The sequence below is a fragment of the Mesoplodon densirostris genome, chromosome 17 (genome assembly GCF_025265405.1).
Source record: "Mesoplodon densirostris isolate mMesDen1 chromosome 17, mMesDen1 primary haplotype, whole genome shotgun sequence".
NCBI classification, from domain to species: domain Eukaryota; kingdom Metazoa; phylum Chordata; class Mammalia; order Artiodactyla; family Ziphiidae; genus Mesoplodon; species Mesoplodon densirostris.
Genome location: NC_082677.1, coordinates 33,440,641 through 33,453,532, shown reverse-complemented (window position 1 = coordinate 33,453,532; position 12,892 = coordinate 33,440,641). Strand labels below are relative to the sequence as shown.

General features: G+C 34.7%; 1 protein-coding gene across 4 annotated transcripts in view; it reads right to left on the bottom strand.

Moving 5' to 3' along the window:
• TDRD3 (tudor domain containing 3) overlaps window positions 1–12,892 on the bottom strand; it is a 130,795-nt gene that overhangs the window by 47,264 nt on the left and 70,639 nt on the right. For all 4 annotated transcript variants that reach the window (XM_060079819.1, XM_060079818.1, XM_060079816.1 and 1 more), the window contains 2 exons: window positions 7,369–8,219; window positions 1,025–1,150 (listed from right to left, as the gene is read on the bottom strand). In XM_060079819.1, coding sequence (XP_059935802.1) covers window positions 1,025–1,150; window positions 7,369–8,219 — 977 coding nt within the window. The remainder of the gene's footprint in view (window positions 1–1,024; window positions 1,151–7,368; window positions 8,220–12,892) is intronic.

Sequence of the window (12,892 nt, the reverse complement as noted above, 5' to 3'; positions counted from 1 at the left end):
AAGAATAAAGATCTATGGACCCAAATATGATTGCTGCTACTAGGCGTTTTGTTGTTGTTTTATCTATCTTTTTTGGGAAGGTGAGAGGGAGCAGTGACACAGAGGTCATGACAGAAAAATCTAGAAAGACCAAAGCTAAACTAAACTAAAAGCAGCTAACGAGAATGTATGCTTCAATGATGAAGGTTACTGTCTAGATGATATAGTTTTCTAGTATATTTTTACATTTTAGGGAAACAGCAACAAATTAGGCTTCTAGTGATAAGTTTATTAACAGCTATCCACAAATTACAGAAAGGAAATAAATTTTAAAAAAACTTTATGAAACAAATTCTAATATGCCTTGTCCTCCTGTTTTTGCCTAAATGTAGCTGAGAATCTATCTAATGTAAAGTCACACAAGTCCTGTATAAAATGGACTCCATGAGGCCAATACAGTCTAAATTACATCAACAAAATCATCAAAGCTTTGACATAACGTTTGGCAACAAAATTAATCAAATAATTATTAAACAAAGATATTTAAATTTAATCTGCACATATACATATATAAATATACGTGTAGTAAATAGAGTATGAGTTCATATATAATTTAAAGTGTTTTTCTTAATTTTACATGTAACTAAAATAATAAAGAATATACATGTATCCAACAGAGACTTAAATTTGACAACTGCTGGACATAATTTAGTCAAATTTAAAGTAACAAACTCAGAAAGAACAAAATATGCATAAGAACCCATAAAAACATATACACATTTTTCGCCAACATATAAATAAGGGCACCTATTTCCAAAGCATAATATAACAAAGCATTATACAAGAGAAGCAATTGCAATGCATTCAGTTTTACTGTAGTTCAGTGTAATTATTAAATTAAAATCTTACTTTAGGAGTAGCCAGTTTTAAGCAAATTCAAAATATTTTTCCACTGGCAAATTTCGTATTACTATGACTAATCTTTTAGAGCTATGTATTTCCTTCAAAACAGCTTATGCCTTTGTACAGAATTTGGATCACGTACCCATGCCTCTGTCTGAATGGGCCTGATGTTGCTTAGTAGCACCTCTTCATAGTTTCCATAATCAATGAATTTAACAACTGCTGTCATACCTGAAGAATGAAGAGCTTCAACTTCTGCTCGGTAAAACTGAGGAGACAAAAAGGAGTTTTAAATATGAGAATCAATATTGTCTACAAAGGGTGATACATGATGGAAATGTAAATACTCAAAATGTTACAATATTTGTATTTTTTGAAAGCTCATTTTTTAAATCAATTTTTATTGAGACATAATTGACACATTGTATTAGTTTTAAGTGGACAACATAATGATCTGATATATGTATATATTGTGAAATGATTACCACCATCAGTCTAGTTAGCATCCATCACCACACAGTTACATTTTTTTCTTATGATGAGAACTTTTAAGATTTACTCTCTTAGCAACTTTGAAATATACAATATTTTAAAGAAAATAATTTTTAAGAGAATAATATTTTTAAGAAAGAAAGCTTACCTTTGGATAATCATAAATTGGCTAAGAAAAAGAGAGAAATTCTCTCAGCCATGTGAGTTCTGACATACATACACTGAGCAGTAGTGAGATTTCAGAACTAAGAGGGTCAATAGAGAAGAACATTCACATGCTAATGGGTTTAAAAAGAACTAGTGTTATGTTTTGTTGTTAGCCATTGAAGCCCTTTGACTAACACTGGTAAGAAGATTCTTATGTACTTATCAGAATATTTAAGTATGGAGCAATGTATTTAAAAAACAGAAATATATGACAAAAAAACAAAAAAAACAAACAAAGAAAAAGGCTTATTGTTGCAGTCATACAGGCAGCTGTGGTGAAGGAGGGTTTTCAGGTAAAAAGTAAGCACATGACTTGTATCCAGGATTTATAGGATTTGAGACATTGTAAGACCGGACACTTTTATTTCATCTGTTTACCCAGTGTTCCTTGGCTCTTGGAACCAACACACATTAACAAACTCACTAGGAACTGAATTTACATAACAACTACAATTTTTAAATTTATCTGTTGAGGTAACTGGGAGTAGGTCAACTGATTGGAGTATTCCCTCCACTATAGGTCAACCCATTCAGGGCTCAAATTATACGTCTGAACGTTGCTTAGTGAATATGAAATGGAAACGAAAAACTCATAAAACTCTTATTTACTCTTAAGGAATGTTTTCTTCAAACTAGGGCAGTTGGATGCTCTAATATAACACTCTAACAGTAACCCTTAATATAACAGGACCCTATAGGACCTTCCAGGACAAACACCCCTCTCCCTCCATGTCCTCCACCTGCCTCTTGTCTGTAGAAAAACTTTAGCCAAAGAATAAATTTAATCAGAGAAGTGAGAAAATGCAGAAACAAAGGAAAATAGTCAAACAAGACAAAATAATAATATTGATAGTTTAACCATTAAGCAAAGTCAAGGACCTTTAGTTTCTCCTCCAGGTCTATAGATAAATATTCTGGGCTGTATCCCTTGAGCTGTTTTGCAGATACTGAAACCCCCACCAGGTAGAAAAAGTTAACCACGGGCTTCCCTGGTGGCGCAGTGGTTGAGAGTCTGCCTGCCAACGCAGGGGACACGGGTTCGTGCCCCGGTCCAGGAAGATCCCACATGCCGTGGAGCAGCTGGGCCCGTGAGCCATGGCCGCTGAGCCTGTGCGTCCGGAGGCTGTGCTCCGCAACGGGAGAGGCCATGACAGTGAGGGGCCCGCGTACCGCAAAAAAAAAAAAAAAAAGAAAAAGTTAACCACATGATGACTGTAACCATGACATAAGCTGTTCCATCTTACACAATTCCAAGAACTGGCCTCAAGAAAATGGGAACACACTGATGCTGGAGTTGAAGATTACTTGTACTTAAAACAATCATATGATGTTGATCAGATCACTGCATGACCAATTTCAAGATGATTGCTGGAGCTGACTGTACTGTTCTGCATGTAGCTCCCCTCCACCAACCCCTCCCTCCACCCGTACATCCCTGAAAGTCCCCTTTAAAAGCTCTTGCCCCCTGATCAGCAATGGGGAGTTAGTTTTTTGGGACACGAGTCCATCTTCTTCCCAGAACTGCCAGCTTCCTCAATAAAGCCATCCTTCCTTTTACCCAGCACTTGTCTCTCGAGATTTGGCTTTCAAGCTATGAACAGAAAAGCCTGAGTTCAGTAACATTAACAGGCTCACCAGAATCAAAAAATACTAAACACAACAAAAATTCTTATTCTCTAAAATCTTCTAAAATAGCAGTTACTCTGGGTATACCAGGAAAGAACCTGCTTTCACTGATTTTTTTTTAAATAAGTGATGGGTTTTTTTTTTAAAAGTCTTTATTCAATTTGTTACAATATTGCTTCTGTTTTATATTTTTTGTTTTTTTGGCCCCAAGGCATGTGGGATCTTAGCTCCCCGACCAAGGATCGAACCCACACCCCTTGCATTTGAAGGCAAAGTCTTAACCACTGGACCACCAGGGAAGTCCCTGTTTTCACTGATTAACTAGTATACTTCACACTACAAAAGTTATTAAGTTAATCCATCGTATTTTCTTTTCCAGATCTGGATGCTAGCAAATTTAGAGATACCATGCTAGAATTTTCCTTATCTTAGAGTTCTTAATATACACTCACATCTCTCCCTTCCTCCTTTATTTCTTAGCCTTACACTTCTGTGTTCTTTAAATTGCTGTATTTCTGGACCCATGCTTCAGTTGTAAGCTTCTTAGATACTTAATGTCAGTTCAGGTAAGTTCAAGAGGTAAGTTCAACAATGATAGCTAGTCATAATACATCCTAGGAAAACAAATAACTTGACATCCTTTCAGGAGCTACATGTGAAAGATGAATTCTATATAATGTGGAAAGTACTGCAATACAGGTGTAGTGATATGGCACTTAATAAAGTTGAGGAGTTCATCTGCCTGGGGCAGATGACAATGGATACAGTCTTCAAGGATGAAGAGTATTTAGCCAAGTTAAGAACGGAGGAGTGTGTTCCAGGGAAAGTTACAGAGACATAAAACATAAAGAGAAGTATAGGAAACAACAAGCAGTTTTAAATTAACTATGGCATGATGTGAGAAGGGTCAACCAATAGGACAAGAAGGTAAGGACCAGCTGATAGAGGCTCTATATGCATGCTAAAGACTACAAGTGAAAGATTTTAACTAGGAAGAATGACATGCTCTAAGACCAAGATCACAGTGTTGGCAGTTTCAGTGACAAGTTTAAGAGGAATAAGATTTAAGGCAAGGAGACCAATTTGGAGGCCGTTACAATATCCCAGTTGAAAGGGCTGAAAGAGCTGAACTAGTTATGGCAGACATACAGGGAGAAAAAGCATTGTCCCAGATGCTCAAATCCTGCTATGGAAGTAAAGCTTGAGAGAAGGCAAGGTATCATGAGGAATGTTTTAAATGATACTAACTGATTATTTCCAAAACATCATTACAATGCAATTAAGATTATGCTTTCTTAATGACAGTTATAGACAATGCTTTTCTTAAATCTTTACCTTAGTCTCTGGCTAGAAAATTGGAAAGTTGCCTATTCTTGAAAAGACACTTAAAAGCTATTTCTTAAATTAAGTGGTTTCAGAAGATAACTAATGCCATCTCTTTCAGAGAGTGAAATTTATCTTATTTGCTTAAAGGTGCATCTATACAGAGCCTACAGTCCTTCACTCTAAACTGAATGTATACATCCACGTAAATTCAAAGTAGTCATCTTAGACGATCATCCAATTATTCTAAGAATACTCTAAAAGCTTAAAACATTTTGGGAAATATTAGGCACTATCTTTCAGAAGCTATATGACATTATTTTGAATATATTCAGTAGAGGCAATCGATGAATTCAGTATCATTGATTTTCTGAGAAAATTACAATTGAAAGTAAAGCTTTAAAAACAATCTCATCAGGTATTTGAAGGCATTTGGGTAATAGCACAGACAAAACTATCTTCTACATCCCAAGCACCTAACGCTTAGCAGCTACTCAATAATGGTCTGTTGAATACTCAATATTTGTTGAAGAACTTGTCTAAGTGTAATATCTGAATATCTAGGTCTGTTATTCTCTGTTGCTTTATTTGTTTCTGGTCTTTCATATTCTCTCTCTCTCTCTCTCTTTGTATTTTTAACCATGCCTCATAATTTTTTATAGGATGCCAGACATTGTAGATGAAATACCATGAAGAGGATCTGTATAGAAAATGTTACTTTTCCCCAAAAGAGGATTATATTTTGGGGGGCAGGCAGACAGAGTACAAGGAGATATCCTTAATCATGTAAAGGGTTGATTTTAGGCATTGTACTGGCTTGTTTGTATTTTGCACTTACTACTAGGGCACAATCCTTATGGGATTTCAATGGAAAGCCTGAGTCTTTTACCAAGCCTTTCAAACATTATTAATGATTAATTATTAATCATTTATTTCCTCTGCTCGTCAAGGTCACCATCAACTCCACACTGTCCAATGCAAACTAAAATTTCCATCCTCATCTTAACTTTTCCAGAAGCATCTGACAGAAGTGAACCCTCCCTCTAAGGTAGACAATGTTAGTTCTATAAACTAACACTGATTTCCAACTACTTCTTGCCTCTACCATAATGGAGTAACCCCTCCATAAGTAACCCCTCACTAGCCAAATCAAACAGTTGTTGTATTTTGGAAAGTGAGTGGTCTCAGATGCAAGAGTAAGAGTCTAGATAGTGAAGAACACCTGTACTTGCTTTCCAAGTCTCCCTAATAGCCAAGGAGAAGCCATGTGAAACAGTTCCAACCAATGAAATTGTCTGTAGGTATTTCTGGGAAGGCTTTTGTTTTTCTTGAAAAAAAGAAAAGACACAGCTAGTGCTGTCTCCTCCTCTGCTTTTAGCCTTGAATAAAAACTTGACAGTAGAGATGCTGCTTCTAGGCAAATGTTATCTCACATTCATACCAAAATCTTAAAAGATTATGCCATCTAGTTGTACCTGGACCCCTCCTTGCTGCTATCATTAAATAACACCTCCTGATCCCAAGTCCTACAGAATCTTTAAAAGATCCAACCACACTTCCTAGCCTGAATTTCAGTTCCTTGAAATTTTCAGGTAACTTTACTTCCACCACTCCTTTTAGCCACACACAGGCACACCCTTAACAACTGAAACTACTCTACATTTGAAATATTTATTTCAAATATTTTTTGACTTGATCCTCACATCCACCTAGGTCCCTCACACTGTAACTCACCTCTGTTTTTATTACCTTGTTAATATCTCCAGTCCCCTAACTACTTGACTTTTTTCCTGTGTAAGTGCCCCCTTGAGAATGAACTAGTTAACAAAGTCAACAAATAATTATGAAATCCCTACACTATGAGAGGAACAGGGCAATAGAGGGAAAACTAGAGATATATAGTCCTGCCTTCAAGGAACTTAAAATCATGGTAGGGGAAGGAGTTATCAATGCAGGAACCAAAACCAAAAATACTTATAAACTGTAATAAGTTTTAGAAAGTGAACAAGGCACTGATTCAGAAAGACAATAATGTAGAAGGGATGAGGGGGCAGAAAAGAAGGGCTTCTTCTAGGAAGTATCTGAGCCAAGTCCTCAAGGATCAGAAGAGTAGTTGGTGGAAGATCATGTTGGGCAGAAGGGGAAACACGTACAAAGGCCCTTCTCTCTGAGGGTCCCTCTGTCCTCTTCCCCTTCCTGTTTGCACTGTGTTGGTCTTCTCCCTCTCAGCCAGGCTCTTTTATCTGATGCACTGTATTCCTTCTCAACCTCACCTTTTTTTTTTTTTCACGATTTTCCTCTTTCCCTTTTAGCCAGAATATAATGTAGAACTGAAGATTGTTTAAATGATTTGTTTCTTAAATTATTTATTATTAGCTAAATAATTAACTTTCCTGCTCTTAGTTTTTTTTAAAGTAGGCTGACTGTGTATTTATCTTTAAATTAAATGAAATCTGCAGAATTTGTGTGCCATTCAACTGATTTTCTTCCTTGTGAATCAGTATAATTTTACTAGAAAGAAAATATTAATAGTTCAGTTGATGATAACTGAAGTAACTCATCAACTTCACTTCATCACTTTTACAATACTTTTCTGATATGCAAGTGAAAATCAAACCTAACATAACCAAATCCTATGGGACTCCTAAGCATCCATAAAAAATATTAAATATTTTGTTTTCCCTTTGATAAGTTATATATGTATACATCTATTCAAAGACTTTATAAACAAGTACAATCATAGAACACAACTCAGTCCCAAAGCAATGGCTTTCTATGGTCTCACTAGACTCTTACATTCAGTATTATTAGTATTTAATAACTTTGTAACATGCATACCTTGTTGTCTTCCCAATAAAGTGCTAAACATTCATCTCCAGGTTTCCACAGTTTTGCATACTCCATAGGAATAGATGATTCCAATACTTTTTCTGGTTTAATTGGCCCAGATCTTCTTTTGGGCCCACTATTGTAAAATATTTTATCATCATAGGGTGTAGCTGTGATGGGTCCTGCTGGCTTAATAGGTCCTACTCGCCTTCCCTTCAGTGGCATTTCTGTCTCTCCATTTGGAACACCAATGAAACTATTCGTTCGGACAGGATTCTGGTAATCAGCATTTACATTAAAATGTTTTTCAATTTTTATACCACTAAAAGCTTCATTATTTATTGTTCGTGGTTTCCTATCATAAAAATGATCAGGATTTGCTGTTTGGCTTTCTCTTTTCCCACGTTTTTGATAATTATAATCTATGGATTCTTGAGGAAATGGATTTTCTTTTGCCTCTGCATAGGATAGAACTTTTCCTGATTTGCTTTGCATAGAGTTATCCCTTTTTTTAAATGCAGCATCATTGTGCTGGGAACTTAAAGGGTATGAAGTATCTTTAGTTCTATCATATCTAGAATATGGTCTATCACACTTGATTCTCTCTTCAACCCATACTTCAGGTCCTGAAGAAGTACTTGGTCTTTCAGAACCTCTGTTTCTAGGTAATCCGCTGCCTTCTAAAATTGACTTTGAATTTTGGATGTCTCTTTGAAAACGAGGAGGTTTTTCATTTCTTGGCTGTCTGGTATCATTTCGAGGAAGATATCTTGGTTGATTATTATCTTTTACTCCATTTTGCTCAGTATTTGACAATCTGTGTTGTCCTTGATGAAGCTGCTGTGGCTGTGATTTAGGTTCTGAAAAGTAAAAGTATATCATATGCATATCAAAATGAAGACTCTGTATTAATACGTAATTACCAAACTACTATTTTAACATCTTCCACTATCTTCCCACCTCATTATCTTAATCCCTCTTTACTTTGTTAGGGTCCTGTATTTCTAATGTACAGTTTGCCTGGTTAGCCACATTAGTGAAGTAAAGCAATGATATGAACCATGAATAAATGGTGGATAATTCAAAAACAATTTGTCTTTGTCACTGAACGTTTGCACTGTTATAACAAAGCCTATCTATATATGCTATTCTGGTAATTCATTTCCCAAGACAGTAATGAAATAGAACTGCAACCTGATAACACAGAAGCTGCTATAAAACTGTACAAGTACAACCCTTGCTCAACTCCTTTCTGAATCCCAGTCCCATTTAAAATGTATAGCTATCATTGTCAGTCAAGTTCTAGTCTTTGCAAAAAAAAATATTTCTCAAATCTTTCTGGATCTGGAATTGCCAAGTGTTTGGATTACAATTAGATATTTACTATAAACCTATCAAAGTAATTAAGAACAGGTACTACTTGGAAATACAGAAAAAAGTGTCAAAAATATGATTAAGCAAAATAGTGCAGATAATGTCCAACTAATATGATTAAGCAAAATAGTGCAGATAATGTCCAACTAGAAATCAAAATCAGTAACATGGTAAATATATACTCATAATCTGATGGTTATATTTCACATAATCATTTTTATTCTACTTCAGTTTGTACTGTGTCACTTACTCTTTCTTCCTCCATTGTTTCACATAGCATGTCTATAACACTACTACCAATCATATTGACTGGTCTTTGGTGTACACATCTTGTTTCTCTTGTCATACTGTATAATCAATATGCAGATCAGGATTATTCTTACATTTCCCCACTGTCACAATACTTCTTAACAGGGGCACTATTGACATTCTGGGTGAGAATGTTTCCTGTATTTGCAAGAAAATTAACTTCTTTGACCTTCAGATACTAAATCCTAAAGCATTCTCCCTCAGCATTCCTAGTCACTGTGACTACTCAAACTGTCTCCATACATTTCCAAACACCCACTGGAGGAAAAAAGGTACCAGATAAAATGTTTAGATCAATAGGAATAAAGAGAAGACCTTTAAAAGTTCCTGAATGACAAAGCAAGTCAAGACTAAAGATCAAGGCTCAAAATGAAAAGAAACTTCTCAATGGAACCACTGGAAGCTAGAAAGCAATCTAACAGACTTTAAATGTCTTTGAAATTAAAGGAAAAATATTTTCTAAGTACAATTCTACATTCAGCCAAACCACCCATTAATTGTGACAAAGAATAAAGATTTTTCAAACATGCAAGATCTCAAATACTAGCCAAGACCATCTACAGAGACATTTTTACAAAATCACTTTTCCCCAAGATGGGCTTTATAAATATAACACAAGTATCTTATTTTTAAACCACTGTAGTCAATATTAATTTTTTCTTTAGAGAGAAGAAAAATGGACACAAATGAGCATTTTCAGCAGAAAGCATGTTTTGGCATTTGCTCCAGTCATTATTAGAGAATAAAGGCAGCAGCCGTCTCTTGCTGACAATCTGCAATGCATCAGGTACCCCACGCTAGCACTTTATACACATTATCAATAGTCCCCACAGTAGTCGTAACATACAGGTGTTGTGGGGTTTATTTAATAGAGAGAGGTAAAGTCCTTTATATATTGAATTGAATAAATTTTTCAGCTTCCAAAATAAATCAAATATGAAGGTATTTTATTTCCTGACAACAAGGTTTGAATAGATATTCGGGGAGTAAGCTTTTTAGATTTGTGTTTAGGGATCAATTTTTCAAAATTATTCCAGTTAGGGACACCAAAATCTATGATGATCAGGAAATACAAATAACTTAAGTCATCATGAGAGTAACTGAGTATCCTGGACTACAAATGGCAGTTGAATAACCATATATACGGAATGAAGGCTTCAAATAGCCTTGGTAGGTGCGGGAGGACTTGATTTCAGTTCTTCTAAAAGAAGAAAAAAGGTAAAGATTTCCTAATCTATTTTAACTGAAGAAGTACGTTAGATTACAGAATAAAATAATTAATTTTACTACTAAAGAATATACTTCATTTGCATTATTATGCTGAGGCAATATAGTGAGAGAAGAATCTATAAAGGAAACTGCTTTTTAAATAAGAACACCTTTAAAAAAATAAACTCGATGAGGCAGAAGATAAAATTGTGCTTTTAAAAGAACATAGTTTTCATATACATCCATTTCACTCCAAAACAAAGTAAGAGTAAGCCAAGGAAGGTCCTTAAAGGTTTCATCATTCTTGGATTTCCTTAAACCTAATACCTTTTATCTTAGGTAGTTAAGTAATGATGTCAGGTATAAAGTAAATATTTTGAAACTGAACTAATCTATTAAATAAATAAAAAAATATGCTCAATCACTAAATTCTGGAACTGTGATTTTAAATAAATTAAGAAATAGCCCAAAAGTCAAATAGAAAGCTCTTCAATTCTGCAGTAGGGATCTAGTGGCTCTCTGCCACCTTTCGTGAGGAGGCATGATCATTCCAAACCACCAAAATACTAACTGGCACCAGGGGCCAGGTCTACAGTCACTCTAATAGGAATATACTGAGACACTCTTCTGTATAGGAAGGAGAATAAAATGCATCACTATTTTTTTCTTTTTTTTAATGACCTGAAGGGGAAAGATGAAACAAAACAAAAGCATAAATGGAAATTGGTAACATTTAATATTAAATAGGAGAAAAAAAAAGAAAATTAGCAAAAAAATGACAGAAAAATTCAGCACAAAATAGATAAAACTGTGAAAACATCTAAAAAATTAAAGTGATACAAGTCCATATGATAAAATTAATCAAAGACTACTACATGAGTTTCATTTGCCTTGTAATAAAATGTTCGTATTAGACCAGATCATGAGTTTCAAAATGCATCTTTACAAGATAATTGATTACAATGTTTTACAGCCCCATGATTTGAAATGCAAGGATCATTAAGAACGAATTTATTAATTGTCACAAATTATTTGGGTTTGTACATAAGAATATGCTAGATTAATCAGGTATCTTAAAATATTAATACTTCTTTGCAGAGTATTCATTCTCCAGTCACAGTTGTACCTGCTTTTTATACTAAAAAAACAGGTATATTTTGTTTCCCAAGATGACTCTTCATTTTATTCTGAGACACCTATCTGAAGAAATGACTTAATTAAGACTTTACTACGCACCTGACTCTACTTTAAAGTCTTTTGACTACATTACTTCATATAATTCTCCCAACCACGCTGAAGGGCAATATTATTATCCCCATTTTACAAGTGAATTAACAAAAAGCAAGGCTAACAGCTAGAAGATGTTGAAGCCAGAGCTTAACTCAAATCTAATTGAAGCAAAAGCCCACGATTTTCTCATTATGCCAACCTGCCTGCCCATAGGAACAAAACAGAATGTAACCAACATGTTAACTACAATTTTATCACCTACATTTGTTCATTTCTGGTGCGATGCAGAAATCACAAAAGCTCTTTCGCAAAACCAAAGGAATGGCCATTATGGGCCAGATACTATTTTTAAAAAGTCATAGTACCACAGTGCAACAGGTTACCTACTAATGCAGACATGAATTCAAGAAGAATGGTTAAAATTATTGCTGAGTAATCCTTCAACAAATAAAGCAAAATAAAAACAAATCATTAAAGATACTTGTTACAAAAAGATGATATTAACTGATTAGTACATGAATTCACATTAAAACAGAAGCATAACACTTTCTAATATTTCTATGTCTATATATAAACCCGATTACTTTTTCTTCACATCAAAATTTTCAACTAGTTTTCTCAGTTATACAAATCAGGGCTTTTGTGTAAAATATCATGAGATATTGTGTATATTCTGTAATGATCACAAAACTCTTGGCTATAAAATTTTATCTATCAGCTCAAAATTTATACTTTGTTTCCTCTTTAAAAGTTACTTCCTCTATAAATTTATTCTGTATGAATTCTGACTTAGATTAAAAAAGTTAAGACAAGGAACTATGTTTCATTCTTAGCAGGTACATATAAATACAACTGGCTATTAGATGATTATGTTCTCCATATAGTAAAAAATAAACTGTAGCCTTGTAAAAATCTTATGTTATAGGAAGAGAAATTGCCCATCACCCCAAGCCTACAGCATAACTTTTTCATGCTATATTAAATACATCCTTTCTTACCACTCTCTTCAAAATAATCACTTTAACATCCATAGAACATTTATCTACTGGATATCCTTCAGCTTACCTTCTAGCCCCACTACTTCACTGACACTATTTTTATCAAGGTCTCCAATCAGTGGTGTGTTGGAGCCAGTCTGAATATTGCACAAAAACAGATTATTAAATTTTCAGAAAATCTGCAATCTGGTTGCAGATTGAAATTAGCTAATTGTTGATAGCTTGAAATTAGCCACAGTGGAACATTTACACCACAGAAATCAGGAAAAGCTAAAAATCAGAGCATCCCTCCCCTGCCTTCCACCTCTTCCCCCAGAGCCAGTTGTTAAACATTCACCAACACACTCTTAATGCTATGTAAACCCAATGGACACTTCCCATCCTTATCTCTGTTTCTACTCCTCCTGCTTTTT